At 44.9% G+C, this 20,106-nt stretch overlaps 1 protein-coding gene across 2 annotated transcripts in view; it reads left to right on the top strand.

Moving 5' to 3' along the window:
- Positions 1 to 20,106, top strand: part of Hil (peptidase hillarin) — a 35,450-nt gene that overhangs the window by 9,640 nt on the left and 5,704 nt on the right. The window contains exons 3-6 of one of the 2 annotated variants that reach the window (XM_076806072.1): positions 8,643 to 8,874; positions 16,935 to 17,051; positions 17,189 to 17,361; positions 19,025 to 19,268. In XM_076806072.1, the coding sequence (XP_076662187.1) occupies positions 8,643 to 8,874; positions 16,935 to 17,051; positions 17,189 to 17,361; positions 19,025 to 19,268 (766 nt within the window). Of the gene's footprint in view, positions 1 to 8,609; positions 8,875 to 16,934; positions 17,052 to 17,188; positions 17,362 to 19,024; positions 19,269 to 20,106 lie in introns of both variants that reach the window. The other variant, XM_076806071.1, reaches the window with a different exon arrangement.

Raw genomic sequence — 20,106 nt, 5'->3', positions numbered from 1 at the left:
CGAATGTCAAGACCGAGAAGACCCGTTCCAGGAACCTGTTTATTCCACGGAATATCGATTCGCGTTTCGCGATTTCTCGCGAAAAGTCATCGACTGTTTCCGAAACAGGAAACCGGAGGCCTCCTCTATCCTTTCGCTGTCGACATCCATCATTTCTACGATCGTAACGAGCGTACGAAACGGACTGCGAACTAATCTAAACCCTTTTCCCCGTTACGCTTATCCGAATGTGTTATCTGCTTAACACAATGATCCTTTGATACTGTTATATCTCGGCATCGCGGCAGTAGGAAACCAGAATCCTGCATTGAATGCGAGCTGCGGGATGCGTTGCGTCTCGCGAAACTCGAACACGGAATACTCGGTAATAGTATAGTAACAATAATACGGAGATATTGTTACTGAAAGAAGTCCAGATATTCTTTTGTCACTCTAAAGCTATGTCCACGTTGACGCAGCATCGAGCGACCTTTCGTCGCATCTCATTGCCTTCTTCCTCTTTTCTTCGGAAGAAACGATCACTTCAGGGCGTAGCTTCATTGTCGGACTTTGCAATTGTTTCGAAATATGCAGAGAATAGTTCGATCGACACGACGAGGTGGGAAAGGCGTCTCGAAAAAGATCGAGCACATCTTCTCTGGCACACAGTGGAGCATTTAATCCAAAAATTGGGCGCGCGAGAACCCGAAATTTCGGGTCGGGTCGGGAGCACGAAATTTTTTCGGGTTCGGGACAGGCACCTGAAAATTTCGTGATTCCTTAAAGGAAAATCGAAATTTTCGGGAAACCCGATTCTTTCGAGAATTTCGAAATTTTCGCAAACCCGACCCGAGCCGACCATCGGTTTCCCGATATTCAGGGTTCTCGCACACCCCTAGTAGTTAGCCTTCAGGGGGCCGGCATTTTTCCATTGAAAACTCGAACTTCCTTCTAAATTTATATACAGGGTGGCCCACATAACCCTTAACAGCTTAATATCTCGAAAACTCGAGACAACTAGCCACCAGCCGAGACACCAGCTCACTATCTCGAAACTATGCCATCGATTTTAAAGTTCTTGATCTTAAATTGCATGGATCTGAAGGGCCTTTCTAATTACATAAGCGTGAAGGGGCGCCCCCTTTCCCTTTAAAGGTGGCCAGGGTACCTTTATAATTTTAAATGGAACCCCCTATAAAACGTTACATATTTCGATTCTACAGGAAAAAACACGTAAATTTTGTCTGAAAAATTTTTTTGTCAGATACTTCTCGAAGCGCTATGCAATTTAAGATCAAGAACTTTAAAATCGATGGCATAGTTTTCGAGATAGTGAGCTGTTAAGGGTTATGTGGGCCACCCTGTATATAAATTTTTCGTCTTATAAATACAAATTTATTAATGTTAAGCAAACTTTCCAAGTTCGTCCCTGGCCCCTACAGTGGCCACCCCTGTCCTCTAAAGGTTAGAAGTCGATATTGAAATTTGATTTGTACCTGTCGCTTTTCAATTGTCGTTGAAGAACTGCAGGATGCTCGCTTAAGGTAGCCGGCAGGCATTTGGCCTTGACTGTCACGCTATGTTACGCTATGCCTTTTTTCTAGACATTTTACGTCTTAAATAAGTAAGTAATTAATTAAAAATGCATACCACCGTGTTTGTACATGTCTTTGCTACATTTGCTCTCGAAAATAAGAGAATCTCTCAGCGGCAGCCATCTTGTGACGTCTCACTTGCTTCAGAATTCGAATTTTCTGCCGAATATTACAAATTACTCCACGATGAGGTAGAAATTCGCAATTTGGGCTCTATACAGACATAGATTGGACTTTTAGGAAACACTATTGACCACTTCTAAACTGCTCATTGCAATATTGAAGCGATAGTTTGAAAAGGTTTTGACCCATGCATACGTATATGGATTTCAAACCCTGCCGGCCCCCTTAATAAATGAATAAAAGAGACAAGCGACATTGGCACGTCGTTCTTCAGGTATTCAACTATCTCGGAAAGCAAGAATTGTGCGGGTGGAAATTCCAAGCAATAAAAGAGACAAACGACATTGGCGCGTCGTTCCTCAGGTATTCGATTATCTGAGAGAGCAAAAAATTCTGCGGATGAAATTCCAAAAACCGACTGTTGGTCAGGTTCCCGGGGTGAATAATCCAGTGTGCGCCGCAAGATGTGCCCGATCTCGTTCGAGTCGACCCGAAGAACCGTAGAAGGATGCACGAGAGCACGCGATCCACGAAACACGCGGTCTGTTCGAATCTCTCCGCGACATGGTCGCGTTATACCAACGAAATCGGGTCAGCCATTGACATTCCGGGTGAAGAGCAAGTGCGGTTCGCTCGCGCACAATCGCGGGTTCCGACTTTGTCCGAGACGTCGCCGACAGGATTAAGGCCAGCAAGGCGATGCGTTATGTAACGAAGATGAACGAGGCGAGGAGCGGCCCGAGAACACGTATATGGAACACGGCCGGGCCGGAGAAGTGTGTTCGCAGGGAATAATTGTCGCGAGACGTCCGTGAAAAAATGCCGTGCCACGGCGGGACACGCGTAGAAAACCGTCCGAATTACGTGAGGGACGTGTGAAATTATCGTGGGACGATCCGGGGGAATGATCATCTTCGTGCGGGCCCTTCCAGGAAGAAATCAAGTACACGGTGAAATCCGAAGCCTGCCGGAGAGGCTCCGGTTTTTTGTTTTTAATCAGTCGCCTCGGTCTCGTTCGACTCGACGGGAATTAAATTGGCGTGGACAACGCCTTCGCGAATTTCTATGAATAAAAGATACTCCCGTGAACTGGAGCTGCAAAAATGCCTGTTCTGCTATTTAGTTTTCTTCCTATCCTCCGCCTGGCCGTATGAAATGCGATTCGTATCGCGGCGTTATTAATATTTAACCCGTTTGCAACGTAAGGAGATACGAGAGGAAGGCAAACTTCAGCACACCACCACAGAACTTCAGAACTTCATATTTCAGAATTACTACTTTCATCTCCAACAACAGCCTCCATTTCTATTTTTTGGCTAACGAATAATGATAGTGACCAAGAATGTTGAGCGTATGCATACGGCTCCGGTGATAGTCACCAGGAAAATGTTATTTGAAGTTTGCTCAGAAACGCTTTATTACAAAGTTATTGACAAATAAAGTTAGAATTGATGACGGTGGATTTTACTTTACCGAACATTGAAAGGTCGAACGTGTTTATCGGATTATTTCAAAATGTCGTCCTTAACACTAACAGCAAACATGCCCGGTCGTTAACACTAACAGCAAGTCATATCAAAATAGTAAACGTGACACGAATAGACAAATAAGATAAACACGTTCGAGCTTTCAATGTTCAGTAAAGTAAAATCCGCCGTCATCAATTCTAACTTTATTTGCTTATAACTTCGTAATAAAGCGTTTCCGAGCAAACTTCAAATAACACTTTTTTCTTATTTCCACTTGTAAGATATGCTCCCCAAGTTTGTCCATTAAAACCCGGGACACCCTGTATACAAGCTAATGATGCAAATGGGTTAACAAAATAACGCTCGTAACCTACATCCCACAAAAAGTCTTGAAAGTGTTTCAGGAATAGAAGTAACTTTTCAATATCGTGCTAAATGAATATTATGCCAAGTGCTTTCGCAGTAACATCTGAAATAACTAAGCAGCCTGGTAGCCTGCAGTCTTTCAATTAATTTCAAAATCTTCGGACAGCGCATGTTTGCGCCGACGGAATTACGTTTGCAAATATGTGGCAATTAATTATTTTATTATACGGTGCGCGAGCGAGTCCCCGTTTACGATCGTGCAATTTGCGCCGCCCTGCAAGGAACAAAGGCCAATAAAAATGACGAGGCAAGGACGGGACACTGAAACCGGCGAGCGCGGCGGCGAAGTGCGCGATAAACGTCGATCGCTTTCGAGCATCAATCATGCAATTAACAAAATCGTTACCGTACCGAATAGTCCGTCGACGGTACTCTACTTATTGTTAGTCGAGCGGTCTGGATTCAACACCGAAGGGAAAGTGGTGAAACCGAACGTGAGCCGAGTCGATCGACTTTCCGGGGTACCATTCGAATCCCATTAAAATACAGGAAACGTAAAGGAGAGTCGTTCACGTTAATTCTCCGCCGACCATAACACACCCGTATTCCGACGATTCCATTAAAAAAAAGAAAAAAAAAAAGAAAAAACGTAAATAAGGACCGGCCGACGTACGCGGACGGAATGTTAACGACGCCTAACGCGGCTTTATCGCGACGTCTGGCGTTGTTCCACCACGGCCATCCGATTAAGAAAATTGCAGCCGCTCCGTGAGAATTCTTCATCAACGATAGCCACGGCGATATTGTAAACAAAAAGCTTCGGGGGATCGACGCCGGCGACCCTTTCCCGCGCCGTTACGTTCCTTCGGCGAAACGCAGACCCGTAACCTTTCGAACGCGGATACCGGTTGCGTACGAATCACCGCGTCCTTGGAATCATTAAGTGGACTCGATGCGGTTAATTGGATGTCTGTCGCGATCTACGGAAGATACGGGCCACCGCGATCCGCCATGAAACGCGACACTTTTACCACTTCGTCGTGACGATTGAACTATTCTCATCCTACTCCGCGACAATTGTCAAGCCGCTCTGAGCAGCTTTTTTACACGGAAAAGTCAATGAAAAAAGCGACATTGATCGATCAAAGATTACTTTAATCCATCTCGGTTTAAAGAAATTAGTCATTTACTTACTGCTAGATATCAGTGATTAATATGAGTAGGTATAGACTGAGAATGTTTCTACATAAAAAAGCAAGACGAAAATGTACAAGAAATTTGTTTAACATGATTCCATTGTCGAGAAAAATAAAATGTTCGTGTGCATCAATGTTTACAAGAAGTACAGTCAAACCTGTTTTTGTGCGGTAGATAGGCACCGCATAAAAGAAACCGCACAAAACAAAATATTCAGATACTTCGTAAATAGCTATAACAAATAATTTTTTACAACATATTTAAAAAAAGTCTCACTTAGAAAATATGTCAAAAAATTATGAAATAGCGAGAAAGTGCTTTCTAAACAAAGTAAATGATTAAATTACACATGGAAACGTTTAAAAAAAATTTAATTTCTCATTTCAATTTCTCATTTTTAAAATGCACATAATTCAATACTACTCGTCATAGTCCAAAACGCGCATTTTCTTGTGGTGAGAACATTACAAGGGTGTTGTAATAATGCCAACACCGTTGGCATTCATATACCGCATAAAAAAATCGCACAAAATAAAATTCGCATAGAAAAGGACCGCACAAAAACAGGTTTGACTGTACATTTGGCACGCTATGGTCGGACGCATACTTGACAAATTTCCAAATTTGATTTTGTTGAGAACAAACCTTCGAGCAAATATATTTTATTGCATGTTTTCGACTTGTCGTTACTCTAATTTTTACCTAATTTTTTCCTTAGAGTAGTATTTCAGATGGACACTTCACTTTTCAATATTTTTGAAAATGGCTAATAATTCAATGGAGTATATTATAGTTCGAACATTTCGAACTCTAAGGATCGAGAATTCAATGCACAATGAAAAACTATACCATAGACACCAAACACACCAAGCACTAAGTGTGTCTGATACGAGTAGTATCCTAAAAATGGCGAATTCGTCTAAAGTTTGCACAATTTTTACTGCAATACGAATGACAAAATTGATTCAATAATTTCCCTTTGGAATATCTCTATAGTTTCGATGCTTGTAAAATAGAGTTCGGCCAGTGTTGCTAGGTTCGGTGCTAATGTTGACGAAGAGCGCGAAATAGAGCAGTTCGAAGGACGATAAAATGGCGACAATAAGCGCAAGGAATTCTCGCGCGTCTCGTTTGCGTAACGCGCCGCGGCGCACACGCGATCCACGAAACTTTTCTCCTATCTTTTAGTGCCGGATGTTTTCCGATTTATGTAACAAGTCTTCGGTTACTTCGTGTTTAATGTCGGAAGCGTGCAATTACAGTGAAACCCGCTTAATAATGACTTTCGTTTTATTCTCCCTCACCCCGGAATTAATCGAAATCGAATAGGTAGGTCCCACTATTCCTTCGTCTGTTTGCCGTGTAACAAAATCTCGGCTATCTGGTCCCGTTAATCCGCACTTTCTCTCGGTTCGAACGACCTCCGCCTCTAATTAATCCGGATTAACCGTGCTTTACGGCGATTCAGTTCCTCCGCGGCATAAATTCCGACTCATTTGCATTTTACCGAATCGATATACCAACACCGGAATATTGTTACGTCCGAATTAAAACGCGACGGGGTGGAATCACTCGGCTTCAGTCCTGATTCTTTCTTTAAACAAACAGGGCACACGGAACATTTATTTTCTAGAGAAAATAAAAATTCAGATTTTTCAGTTCTGGATTTCATGTCACCTCTAATTGTTTCTCTCGGGGTTATTATTATGAAGGAAATGACTAAGCTTCTCCACAAAAACAGCCTATCAACACGCTTCCGGTATGTGAACTGTTAAACTCGGCCGCGAACGCGCTCGAACAATACGAAAACAATAAATTGTGTGATTGCTTGTAATGGCGGATTTGTCAGTATTCCTTCTAGCGGTGTATACGCCAGTTGGGTTTTTCTTCGAGCGGTGTAATTTTCCTTCGAAAGAGAAAAAAAGGGTGTTCCAGCGAAGAATGTAACAACACAATTAGGTCCGTTGCATGTTCTCGCGAGAAAAAACAGAGTCGAACGAGCGTCCGGCGCAGGTCCGTCTTTGAGGTTCCCGGTGATCGTTTGACGGTTAATTAGAATATTCTAATTAATTTTTCCGCGCGGCCAGGCTAAAAAATCGAACGGCCGTGCCTGCAGTTCGCTGTTGAAGCCGCCACGACACGACAGCTCGGATCGTTTTCTCCGTCGAGCAGCACGCAAAAGGCGTGCGTGCACACGGATTACGCGTGCACCGGAGGAATTTCTTGCAGCCGGGTTTCGCGAGCTGCCTCCGGGCTGACATAAGGAGCGCGGAGAAAGAGAGGAGAGAGAGAGAGAGAGAGAGAGAGAGAGAGAGAGAGAGAGAGGGAGAAAGAGAGAACCAGAGGTAGGGAGAGAGAAAGAGAGAGAGAGAGAGGAAAAGAGGCGCGGAGGCTTCGTCGCAAGTGAATGAACCCCGGGAGAGAACGAGCGAGAGGTGTAACACATTCATTTAACCGAGACGCCGAGGATTCTCGTAAGCGATGCGATCCGATGCACGGGACGCACGCGTTCGTCTCTCCGATTTTTATTCCTCGCGGTTTCGTTGCAGGATCGTCGTGGAAAAACGCCTGAATCATCGGCGCACGCGAGCAAAATGTATTCCGAAGGTAACGCTGTTGCCCGATTAAAAATCTAACCCAGTTCTGGCTGCTTGGAGTCGTTGCGTTTTCATTAAATGCCGGAAGCCACCGTCCCAAGGCGTCGTTCTTGCCGATGCACCTGCGTGTTTGACGGTTTAGTAATAATCGTTAGCCAACGCTGTTCGTTCAATTAATTACTTCGCTGGAACTGCGGAGTTGTGTTGTTCAATTTCATTCTCGGAGTTTTTTTCTTCTTCTTCTTCTTCTATTGTTTCTGCGAATAGATTTTCAGTCTTCCTCTTAAGGCGCATTCGGTGTTGCATTTGTTTCCTGGAACTTGACATTTTAGGTTGGTTCGAAGACTTCGCATTTTTCAGTTTGCTCTATTTATGGCACCGTATTGTTTGTTAATGTTTGCCTGCCGAGTACAAAATAGGAATACTCAGTCCACCATGCTTCACGCGCACAGTCCTCGCTCGTAAACACTACCTGTTCCAGCTTAGGTTTAATTTTTCTTCCTGTTGGATATTTTCCTGTTAATGGTTTTTATACCGAACTCCCCTACAGTCCTCCGCTAACCACGAGTTGTATCATTTGCAAGAATAAATATCGAAATAAAATAAAGACACTGCAAGATTAGAACGTATTAGAATAGAACAGACAACGTTTCGGTCCATACCCAGCAGTCAGTCTTCCTGAAAATAAATTTCTTACAAATGAGAGATATTTATTAACAAACTTCCATACATTTGAATGAACACCTATCCCTCGCATCCAACTATGGGCCACACATTCGCCGAATCGATTAACCCCTCGTAATAAGAAACACAGAAAGTAAATAAAATACTGTATACTAATCTTTAGAAGTCCCTCCAATTTTTGTAAGTTAATCAAATGTCTTGCTAGAAGAAATGTGAGAAAACATGAAAGGTGGTTAATCGATTTGACCTGTGGACGGCCCATACAGCTTCACATCCCCAAGGTATAAAAAATGTAGATGAAAAAGAAAAAGTATAGATTCAAGATGGCTGACTACTGGTCGCAAGCGTCCGACTACTGGAACAATTATCCCATCACAGATGAAACGTTTCGAGTCTCGGCCGCATCGGGCACGGACTGAACACCGAAAGGGTTAAGTTCGTTAGTCAGGAGTCTAATTGAGATCTAGACGGAGTGATCCGGCAGCGGATCGGAAAAGACTTCGAACGGGTAATCGTTCCCGTCGCCTTCGCTCGACGAAGGGAATATTCCGGAGAGGATCCCCAGGCCCCTGAAGACCCGTTGCATAATTTTGTTGCAGTTACGATAATGTAGACTCGCCTAATTATGCCAGGCACCTAAACGGACACGGTTCACCGCCGGCTACGAATTCGTCCCAACGTGATTTCCATGGGAATGCCGGCGGAGGAGCGTCCTGGCCGTACAACCACCATTACGCCGGGGATGGGAGCTACCAGTATGGGAGATTCGACGCGAGCGCGCTTCACATCGCCCATGCCCTTAAGCAGACGGAACTTCAGAAGGGCTACAGCAAGGCACGCGAGAAGCCCATCGATTATTATCTGGTGAGTCATTGGCGTGCCCCGGCGAAATCATTCGTCACGGACGCCGCCATATTAGGCGCGGATTACCTATTCTAGGCGGTCGCCAAGGCCCGGCCACGCCGATCCGGCAATTACGCGGCTTCGGGTTAATTACCCGCACCGATCCGGACCCGTTTTATTGAAATATCCTCGCGTCCCACTCATCGGCACTCTTGCGGTCGTCGCACACGGAATTCGATCGCGTTCCGCGGCCTCGTTCTCCTACGGACACCCGGTATGTCCGCTTATCTCGATGCTAAAATCTATCCTAACTTTCTACAAATTTTACCCTTCCGCACAGCATACAAAACTCGATTAGCAATCAAGCAAGTGATCGGTAATAAATTATTAGTCACGTTCACAGAACGGTACAACAAGTCAGAAAGAAGTATTTATTTTTCCTGTCGTTGGTTTCTATTAACACTAGAACTACCGGACCAGTCAAAATGACTGGTTCCGAATGTTTTCTTTTACAATTACCGAAATTGTAAAAATGTTTTTATCGGAAATTTTTTCATGAACCTCTTCATTGAAGGACATATTACAATAAATGTTGTATGAAGTCTGAATGGGCACAGTCTTGTCACTGTTACAAAGCGATATACCTCAGTCGCATTTATTGCTCGGTAGTTCTAGTGTTAATTTGAACAACAAAGGGCGTGGTTACGTAATAGGAGGATCGCGTTGCTCGCATACGCTCGTGGTGTCTAACAATGCTACACGCACACATTCGAAGGGAAACTTTTGTGACAACTTAATAGACAGAGGACGAATATCAATTTTTATTCCCGTTTGATAAGGACAATGCTAATGGTCGCAGCTGTAAAACGGAGCGAGACCGTGCGAGAATCGCGTTTTATCGCGTTGTTATTCAATTAAATCCCGTCGGCCGGCATTCCAGGCCCCAAGATGTCCGCGGAGGGACTAGAATGAAATCCGGTATTTCGATCGTGGTCAGCGACGCGTGGAAATCGGTTGGCGATTGGGCAGGCCGGGAAACACGGTCCGCGGACGTAGGGGCGTTTTAATGGGGAAAACGGTGGATGCGGTTGCCGAATTTCCGATCGGCGGAATGCGGGCTCCGAACGAGACGGCATTCCGTTGGCCTGGTCGGTGACTTTCGTGCGCGGATCGGCTTGACAAGCGAGGAATGTGTACCGCCGGCGAAGACGGACTCTACATGAAAATGAGATTGCCGCTTTTCCCATCGGGCCGCTGCCGTAGAAGAAGGCCGAGCCGCTAGTCGCTCCACTATCGGCTCGCGTTTTCTCTCAATCCGCTTTCGCGCGCGCGGATCCAGCAAAACGACCGACGGCGGTCTCTGTTATTTATAGTATTTCGCGAACGTCGCGTCGTTGCGCTCCGTATGGGCTTGCGAAACGAAAGTAGCGTGGGCAACCGCGATGGGTCGCCGCCGCGGCCCGCACTCTGGTCCCAAATCGGGATTCAGAACGTCGGAAGCGATCCAAACCGATTTTCTAAAACTCACTGCCGAGACGCAGCTTCAAGAGACTCGATATCTGGTCTACGAACGCATTACCCACCGGTGATCATTTTGTAATTCTTGAAAGTCCATGAGCCAGGATTGTTTAATAGATCCTGAGAACCAACGATTTACGCCCAATAACGCAATCGAACAATTTCGTTCAATACAACACCGCAATTCACAACAATTTTAATAAATCCCCATTTAACACACTGCTAAAAACTGAATTGTGCTATGAGCCTGTACACCAGATACCACTCTTTCTTTACATAATCTTCCGGTTAAAATGTCTTGATGTCACAAAGTTTCCAGTTTCCGGAGTTAAAATAGATTCCTATTGCGGTACAAATTTTAAAATTTAACTCCATGTGTCAAAATCATCCACATACATAATTGGTCATGTCGGGTTCAAACCGATTTTCTAAAACTCGCAGCTTCAAGAGACTCGATATCTGGTCTCCTAACGCATTATCCACCGGTGATCATTTTGTAATTCTTGAAAGTCCATGACCAAGGATTGTTTAATAGATCGCGAGAACCAACAATTTACGCCGAATAACGCAATCGAATGATTTCGTTCAATACAACACCGCAATTCAACACAATTTTCACATTAATAAATCCCCGTTTAACACACTGCTAAAAACTGAATTGTGCTATGATCCTGTACACCAGATACCACTCTTTCTTTACATAATCTTCCGGTTAAAATGTCTTGATGTCACAAAGTTTCCAGTTTCCGGAGTTAAAATAGATTCCTATTGCGGTACAAATTTTAAAATTTAACTCCATGTGTCAAAATCATCCACATACATAATTGGTCATGTCGGGTTCAAACCGATTTTCTAAAACTCGCAGCTTCAATAGACTCGATATATAGTATACGAACGCATTACCCACCGGTGATCATTTTGTAATTCTTGAAAGTCCATGACCAAGGATTGTTTAATAGATCCTGAGAACCAACGATTTACGCCGAATAACGCAATCGAATGATTTCGTTCAATACAACACCGCAATTCAACACAATTTTCACATTAATAAATCCCCGTTTAACACACTGCTAAAAACTGAATTGTGCTATGAGCCTGTACACCAGATACCACTCTTTCTTTACATAATCTTCCGGTTAAAATGTCTTGATGTCACAAAGTTTCCAGTTTCCGGAGTTAAAATAGATTCCTATTGCGGTACAAATTTTAAAATTTAACTCCATGTGTCAAAATCATCCACATACATAATTGGTCATGTCGGGTTCAAACCGATTTTCTAAAACTCGCAGCTTCAATAGACTCGATATATAGTATACGAACGCATTACCCACCGGTGATCATTTTGTAATTCTTGAAAGTCCATGACCAAGGATTGTTTAATAGATCCTGAGAACCAACGATTTACGCCGAATAACGCAATCGAATGATTTCGTTCAATACAACACCGCAATTCAACACAATTTTCACATTAATAAATCCCCGTTTAACACACTGCTAAAAACTGAATTGTGCTATGAGCCTGTACACCAGATACCACTCTTTCTTTACATAATCTTCCGGTTAAAATGTCTTGATGTCACAAAGTTTCCAGTTTCCGGAGTCAAAATAGATTCCTATTGCGGTACAAATGTTAAAAATTTAATTCCATGTGTCAAAATCATCCACATACATAATTGGTCATGTCGGGTTCAAACCGATTTTCTAAAACTCGCAGCTTCAAGAGACTCGATATCTAGTATACGAACGCATTACCCACCGGTGATCATTTTGTAATTCTTGAAAGTCCATGAGCAAGGATTGTTTAATAGATCCTGAGAACCAACGATTTACGCGGAATAACGCAATCGAATAAGTTCGTTCAATACAATACCGCAATTCAAGACAATTTTCACATTAATAAATCCCCGTTTAACACACTGCTAAAAACTGAATTTTGCTATGAGCCTGTACATCCGATACCACTCTTTCTTTACATAATGTTCCGGCTGAAATTTCTCGATTCCACAAAGTTTCCAGTTTCCGGAGTCAAAATAGCTTCCTATAGCGGTACAAATGTTACATTTCCATGTGTCAAAATCATCCACACACAATAATTCGTCGCGTATTTCAAAGAGGCCGTAATCACTCTCGAAAATTGTTAAGGAAAAAGGAGAAAACAGCTGGGAAAAAGTCCGATGGAAAATCTGCAGGTCCACTGAACGCGACGTGATTTGCGGTTTCCTTTCAGCTGAATCGAAACAGCATGCCCGATGCTCGAGCATGTTCTTTTACCGATCGTGCGATAACTCTCGAACGTTTCGTTTTTGGACGGCCGGTTATCCTACATTCGCCGCGTTTCAACGCGTTCCTCCTCGGCAACTATCCGGGACGAATGTCTTCATAATTGATAATACAAGTTCACGGCCTTGGTACACGTTGAATAATTCAGAAACGGTTTTAGCCCAATTTTTCTCGCGACTGCGCCCTCGTACTTTCAATTTTCAACATCCAGCTCTGCCGTGTTCAATTGAATAATCAAACAGAACATCGGGTCCCCGGTGTTCCCGCTCGTTAGGGACGAGCGAAGAATAAATTCCCACAATTAATATCGGAGCCGCGAACCAACGTACTCCACTATTCTGGATTCTCGACGGCATTGTGATCTGCTTTATTATACCAGAAGGATAATCGTTTCAGGGCTCGGTCGGACCGTTAACTCGCGCTATAAACCGACTACTTTCTACGATCGGCGTCATCCTTGAAATCGGTGGACCCTGCCCACGCGTTTTCCCAATTATCGGCCGCTCGTAAAAGGCGCGATCTCTCTTCCTTCGGTCTCCGGGTCGCATTACGATCCAGAATCAATGAAAGCAATCTTTACAAAAATTTTTACGAAAAATGATCTAAAAGAAGAAATTGAATATAAAATGAAAGCAGCACTCGAGCGGTGACCCTGAAGCACCACTAGAAATTCTTGTGGCATTATTTCAAAGAAATTACAACAAATATTACGAAATATTTGTTGCATTACAAAATTTGTATTTAATAGATTACTAAACGTTTAAATGTTATATGTAGAGATCGGATCAGTTTCGTATGAATAAAATTAAAATATTGCGAGACTGAAGGAAAATTTAGTTTTGGATTGAAAATAGCGCCGAGTGCAAAGGGTTAAAAGAACGTTCGAGTTTTACTTTTTTGGATTTACTCGTAATAGGTGGCGTGAAAGAAGTGTTCGCTGTTCAATTGATTCTGGCCGATCGGTAGAGCGATTTCTTGGATTCGCGGAATCGTAGATCCTTCTACATCCTCGCCTACGGATTCTCGCCTAGAGAGTCGTCCGAGCGGACGAAATTGTCCGGTTGTAGATGCAGCTTCGTATCGCAAGAACGCGAGGATGCCGGGCGTCGTCGGCGGACCGTGAACGATCGCAAAAATCGAAACGAGAAAAGAGGATCGGACGATCCGTGCTCTCGCGTTCCTCCGTCAAGGTTTCCACGGGCTTTACTCGGCCGCTTCCAGGCCATCCGGCGAACAATGCGGCGAACGTCCTCGCGGAGCATTATTCAAACTGTTACCACGGAAGAACGCGTTTCGCCGCGTTTTCCTTCTCCCGTTCCGCGGGAGCACGCGAAGGAAAGCTCGCGCACGAACCGACCATCGCTTCCGCTTCTTGCGGTACTCCACTACACTTGATAGTTAATTAGAGGATCGCCGAGGCCGGGGAAAAGAGTCGCGATAAGACCAGAACACGGGAGAAAGACGGAGACCGCGAGAAAGATGGAGAGAGAGAACCCGCGTATCCTGTTAAACAGCAATTGTGGCTCACCTCTCACGCGCCTTTGCGAACGAACGATCCGCGGATGCTAATCGGGATCGCTGCCGTGGATCGTGGAACGGCCACCATCGGATCTATTGTTACTTTCTTTCCTTCCGTTTTTGGTGTCCGCGCAGCATTCTGGTCCATTAGCCGGGTCCTCGTTTAACCATCGGGTGGTCTTCGACCGTTTTGCTATGCTAATCACTGGGCAATTGCTGAAAAGTTTGTCACTTGTGGAATCCGAAGGACGGAAGAGTAATCTTTATTTAAGTACAGTCTTTTCTCGATATGTGTCGCAGAACTATCCCCACTCCGGGGTACACACCGCGAGGGACCGCGGATGCCGAGGAGTGTAAACATAATATGGGTCGTGTGCGACGTTTAGCCTGTATCTCCTGGATATATGTCGCTGGTTCCACAAGTCACCAGTTTCTATATCTCCTGATCCTCCTATATCGCCGGATAGCTACTTGCAATTTTGTTCTTTAAAATCTTTCGTATGTTCTTGTCGGTAAGCAGCAAAATTGTTACAGACTTTTATTTTCTTGAACAAAACTGCCGAAGAAATTTTAACTTTGGTTTAAACGACCAACAGAATGCTGACCAAGATTTCAACTTGGAGAACTCTTTCGACCTCAACCTTAACAGTTATACAACTATAAAATGTGAGGAGTATACTTTTAAAAAGGCTGTTCGGTTTATATCTGCAAAAGAGAATCGATGTTTTGGACTTGAGTAAAGTAAAAAGCGGTGCGTCGCTCTTTTCGAAAGCGAAGTCGTTCGCGAAGCGACCCGAGGCGGTTTAGAGGATTTTCGTCGTGGAATAAAAATAGGTTTCGATTGCGAATGCGCTCGCTGCGATTACGCCTCATCGACACGCAACGAGAATCGACGGGGGCCGGTAACTTTCGGTAAAATCGACATCACGATCGTTTACCTCGGACGCTCCGGGAATGAAACACGGCTGCCCGGCGGGGAAACGCAAACAAGAGCCCGCGCTCTTGGCTAACAAGTCACGCGACGGAAAATCAAAGAAAATAGCTTCCTCAATGACGCGGGCAAACAGATTGACCGAATTAATCCTGTTAGCGCGCTTTCTCGTCGTCTCGAAAGCGTACGGGCTTAGCGTACCCGGACTCTTAGTGGCTCGTTTGAGACACGACCGGCGAGATTCGCTCTGCAAACAAACCGTCCCGTCGTCGGTCATCGGCAAATTCGAAAATTGAAAATGTAAACGCGGATAATAGTAACCCTATTCGACTCGTGACTGCCGAGTATCCTCTTCTGGAAAATAGAGTCGTGATTACATGCTTCGCGGGACTTGAACGACTGGATTGCCGCATAAATTTTGCCCGCAACTTCTCCATTACGTGGCATGATGCTCGCACATAACTGATCACTCGGAGTATATGCAATTAACAAAAAGATGGAAGCAACGAGAACCCGACGGCACTGTTTACCATTTCATCGTTGTTTCTTTACGGGGTTTTTGTAGCAATAGCTTCGACTTAAACGGCTTCTCAACTATGTGCAAACACGCCTTTTAGCGCAAGAGTAAAGTTTACTATTTAGCAAAGAAGCGATTAATATTTTTGGAAGTTTATCTTTAACCCCTTCCCCGTCGAACGGAGACTCTGAAGTACAATTCATAATTGCTGTACCATTATTCAATTTTTATAATATATAGAATTTTAAAATATACAGAATTGAAACGTCGAAAGACGTGTACTGATTTTAGCTTCGCGTGCAAAGTGTCGAAATTAGGTTTTCGTTTAATCTTCATCTCCGCTGATCCCGAATCAATGCTCCACACTTCGTTTTATAATTTTATTTCATTTTAAACCTATCTCGTTTTACGTTAATGTGTCGTGTTCAAAGAGGGAATTTTCAAAGTGAATTATTCATCTTCCCGTCACACATTGACGAGGATTAAGGAATCCTTTCGGAAGTGGCAATTTTTCTAGCGGACATCCAGCTCAGTTCAATCCGGCGAAGTTTCGCTGCGGCAGTGTTATGCGAAAGAACGCAGCGAGCAGGTCGGAAGTGTCAATGCTCCCTAACATTGTCCTTATTTGCGGTTATTTCACGCAATAACGTGCGCCGCCATGACGTAACTGTAGCGTGGGCCTCTCCTCTGTTTGTGCACGCGACCGGCAGCGGAGGAAATCGTTTGCGCAATGAAACGCCAAATCCGAGGCACCCCGGGGGCCCCGTTTCAGCCGTCTTCCATCGGCTTTTTTTTCCCTCGGTTTTCTGCGACGACTTCGACGGGGCCGAGCATCGTTCGGACGAATTAGTACAATGGAACTGTATCACGTTTTTTTCCCTCCGTGATTGCTTCAATTTGTCGTGCGACGGCCGTAGAACCAGTCGTTTCCGGTGCCAGGCCGGGAGGAAAGCATCGCGTGAAAGTAAACCCGATAAAAACTGGACGAGAGAACCGCCTTCGGACGTTTAGGTGCGGTTTCAGCTTTTTGATAGATCGAAGAAGACGTCCCGGTTTAATTGCGCTCTGCCCCGCGGTGAAACTCGTTTGGGCTGCGCAGCTCGCGAAAGCAATCGCGCGAATTATTCTGCCGAGACGGGGTTGCTTCTGTTCTTCGCGGAAACCCGAGGCCGCGCAACACCAATTCTTCTTGCACGATTTCTATTACAATGATCCCGGCCTTCCGACAACTTCACGAACGCTCGCCAAGTCTCAGCGTGAAACGAAATTACAATATTCCCGTGACAGTTGTGTTGAGTTCGATTTCCCGATTTTCAGGATCGTGACGAGCAGACGCGTCTCGAGATGAAGCACCGCAAAGAAGAGGACGACCTCTACCGAAAGTTCGCGCACCATCGCGAGGAGGAGGACAGAAGGATCCGCGAGGAGTTCCGAGTATGTATTTTTTTTTTTCAATTAGGCGCCCATGATCGGCCGTCGTTAGCTCTCGCTTATTAATTAGAACCGCTAACGCTGCGCTGCTGCGTTGGGAGCGTGTAACATTAACAGCACCGCGTTTCTCTGGCGTGCAGGACGAATGGGAGAAAGAGCTGGAGCAGCTATCGGCTAGATGGGAACGCGAAAAAGGCGGAAGAGTTCGAACCCAACAATTTCAGCAGGAGAAGGAGGACCTGGAGAAGAACATGACTCTCCGCAGGGACAAGAAGAAGGAAAGTCTCACGCGCAAAATAATGGAACACGAACGGTACTCATTACCTAATTAAACTGATTCCATACCGTGCCTCGGATTACACTCGTTAGCTCCCGATGAAAGCGTTACAATGTTGCGCCGACTGACACACGGACACACGGATAACCCTTTGGGACCGCGCTTTCCACTTTGTCCCCGGGGAACGGCAGAATCTTCGTTTCCAGCCAGCATTGCACTTGCTTGCAGCATTTTGTCATTTAATTGTGGATATTTTTACGTCTCGTTAAGGGTTAAGCAGCTCCTGAAAAATATTGAAAAAGAGAGTATGCAGCCTTGGTAACACGTTCACTGCCATGTCACCCATACGTGGGTGACGGAATTATTTGTCCAGGTTTTGAAATGAATTGTTACGTTAATATATTCGTTGTGCCAAATTGGATTAGGATCTATAAAATGCAAGAAAGTTGGAGGACTACTCTTCACTTTTTTCAATTTTTATTTCATTTAATAACTTACTTTGATTTTATGGAATTTTGAGGTTTCCAAGTGTTAAACAACGTCTCAAAAAATGTTCCAAAAAATGTTCCACAACAGTGTCTCTTTCTACGTTCAGCGCAACTTTAGAAGCTTGCGCTCGTTGGAAAAGACCGGTACATAAAAATGTAAGACAAGTTCAGCGAATTAAGATATTTAAAAAAATCATGGGCTATTATTCAGATCAATTCACGGACAGAAATTGTAAAAATTTCAAATTAAACGAACGAGGACTTCCAAAGATCGGAAGCATGGTTAAAACCCTTTCCCTCGGCGCTATTTTCATTCTGAAACTAAATTTTTCTTCCGTCTTAGAATATTTTCATTTTATCCGTACGAAACCGATCCGATTTCCACGTATAATATTTAAATGTTTAGTAATCTACTAAATACAAATCTTGCAATGAAACAAATAGTTTGTAATATTTTCTCTAATTTCTTTGAAATAATGCCACAACAATTTCTAGTGGTGCTTCGGAGTCACCGCTCGAGTGCAAAGGGTTAATACAATGGTACAACGGTTCACTGTTCCACCGAGTTTCAAAAAAGTTTTTCCACCAGAGCGTTACGAAACTATAAACCAGAGTAAGCGATCGATTCTCTCGAAGTCAACAAGGCTGCATACCCCTTAATTGGAGCCGCTCTCGTCGAGTGTTTCCTCATCGAAAACCGTGGCGGTATTGTTGCGTCACACGGGGCAGATGGCTAATGACGCGCAAGTAAAATTAATTCGGCCGCGTTTAAAATTCTACCGGGGGAACAGCGAGGCCGTGTATTACCGTGGCATCTTGTATAACACTCCGGTTGTAACCCGCAAATTTGCAAAGGGTTCATCCTGGGCAACGGGATTACACAGTCGACAAACTCTCTCTCTCTCTCTCTGTCACCGCGCGGTTGCGGTAATTAAAATCCACCGCGAGATTGTTATGAATGAAACCGGTGGAGGGTCTCTATTACAAACCGAGCGGGAGGCTGTGCCGACGACGATGACGACGACGAATCCACCTTGATTCCCGTTAATTACGTATTCCCGTCGTTCCTCGGGCAAGTCGAGGGAGAACGGTTCGGGGTTATTTATTCAAAGGCGACGCGGAACTTGCCGCTTTATGGGTGAATTTCGTAACGACCGGGGGCCCTCGTTGGTTCACGCGCGAGCCGCTCGTAACTCCTGATCAATTTCTAGGGCGGCGACCGCGGCGTTGGTGGAGAAACAGAGCTCCGAGATGCTGGAGCTGATCAATGAGGCGAGGAGCGAGTATATGCGCCAGGAGAGCCTGTATCTCGACGAAGGGGACGGTTATGCCCAGGAAGCGCCGCCTATGCCTTATCCGTCGCGTGCACCACCCCCGCAGCCGCCCGCCCTCGCCAAGTATCACATCTACAATGATCCTCTGGAGTTTGCTGACATGGATCAGATAGCTATTTCGGTAAGCCCGCGGCGTAGGTTCCCTTTTAACGGCGGATCTTCCTGCAAATGTAATATCTGGGAAGCCCGGCCCGGCAAGCCGCGCCGCGCCGGTTACAGCGTCGGAATTTTAAAGTGCTCCTCGAATCGGCGTCGATATTTTCATATATTCGCGATACCGCTCCCTTATCCGATAGCAGGATGTCCGGTAATCGATTTACGATCTTCACCGAGCGTGACGCATCTGCAACTCGCTGCCGACAACGCGTTCCAACAGTTTCGCGCCCCCTGCAATGGAACCGCGATAGTGATTAACGCATCCTCTGCGTGCTGAATTCTCCGGTCTAAACACTTGAAATTTTCGCTCGAAAGGAAAACTCCCGCCACGCGGCGCGCTTTTTCCGCGGGCACCGTTCCAACAGAGTAATGATCCAAAATGGTTACGTTTCGGGACAGGAGAACCTCGCGAATGAGGAGGTTTCCCTTTTCCCCTGCCAACTACGGTGATCTCTCTATATATGTCGCCAAGGCCTCGGTGATAAACGTCGCGGAATTATCCCCACTACCGCGAAGAATACCCCGTGAGGGGTAAAGGGGCCGGCAGGCATTTGGCCTTGACTGTCACGCTATGTTACGCTGTGCCTTTTTTCCTAGACATTTCACGTCTTAAATAAGTAAGTAATCAATTAAAAATGCGTACCACCGTGTTTCTACATGTCTTTGCTACGTCTGTCCTTTTTTTCGATACGAACACTAAATCTCTCGGAATTAAGAGAATCTCTCTGCGGCAGCCATCTTGTGACGTCATACTTGCTTCAGAAAGCGAGTTCTCCGACGAATATTACAAATTACTCCACGAT

The sequence above is a fragment of the Halictus rubicundus genome, chromosome 2, assembly GCF_050948215.1.
Source record: "Halictus rubicundus isolate RS-2024b chromosome 2, iyHalRubi1_principal, whole genome shotgun sequence".
In the NCBI taxonomy this organism is placed as follows: domain Eukaryota; kingdom Metazoa; phylum Arthropoda; class Insecta; order Hymenoptera; family Halictidae; genus Halictus; species Halictus rubicundus.
The sequence above is the reverse complement of the archived record's forward strand: the minus strand, read 5'-3'. Positions and strand labels throughout refer to the sequence as shown.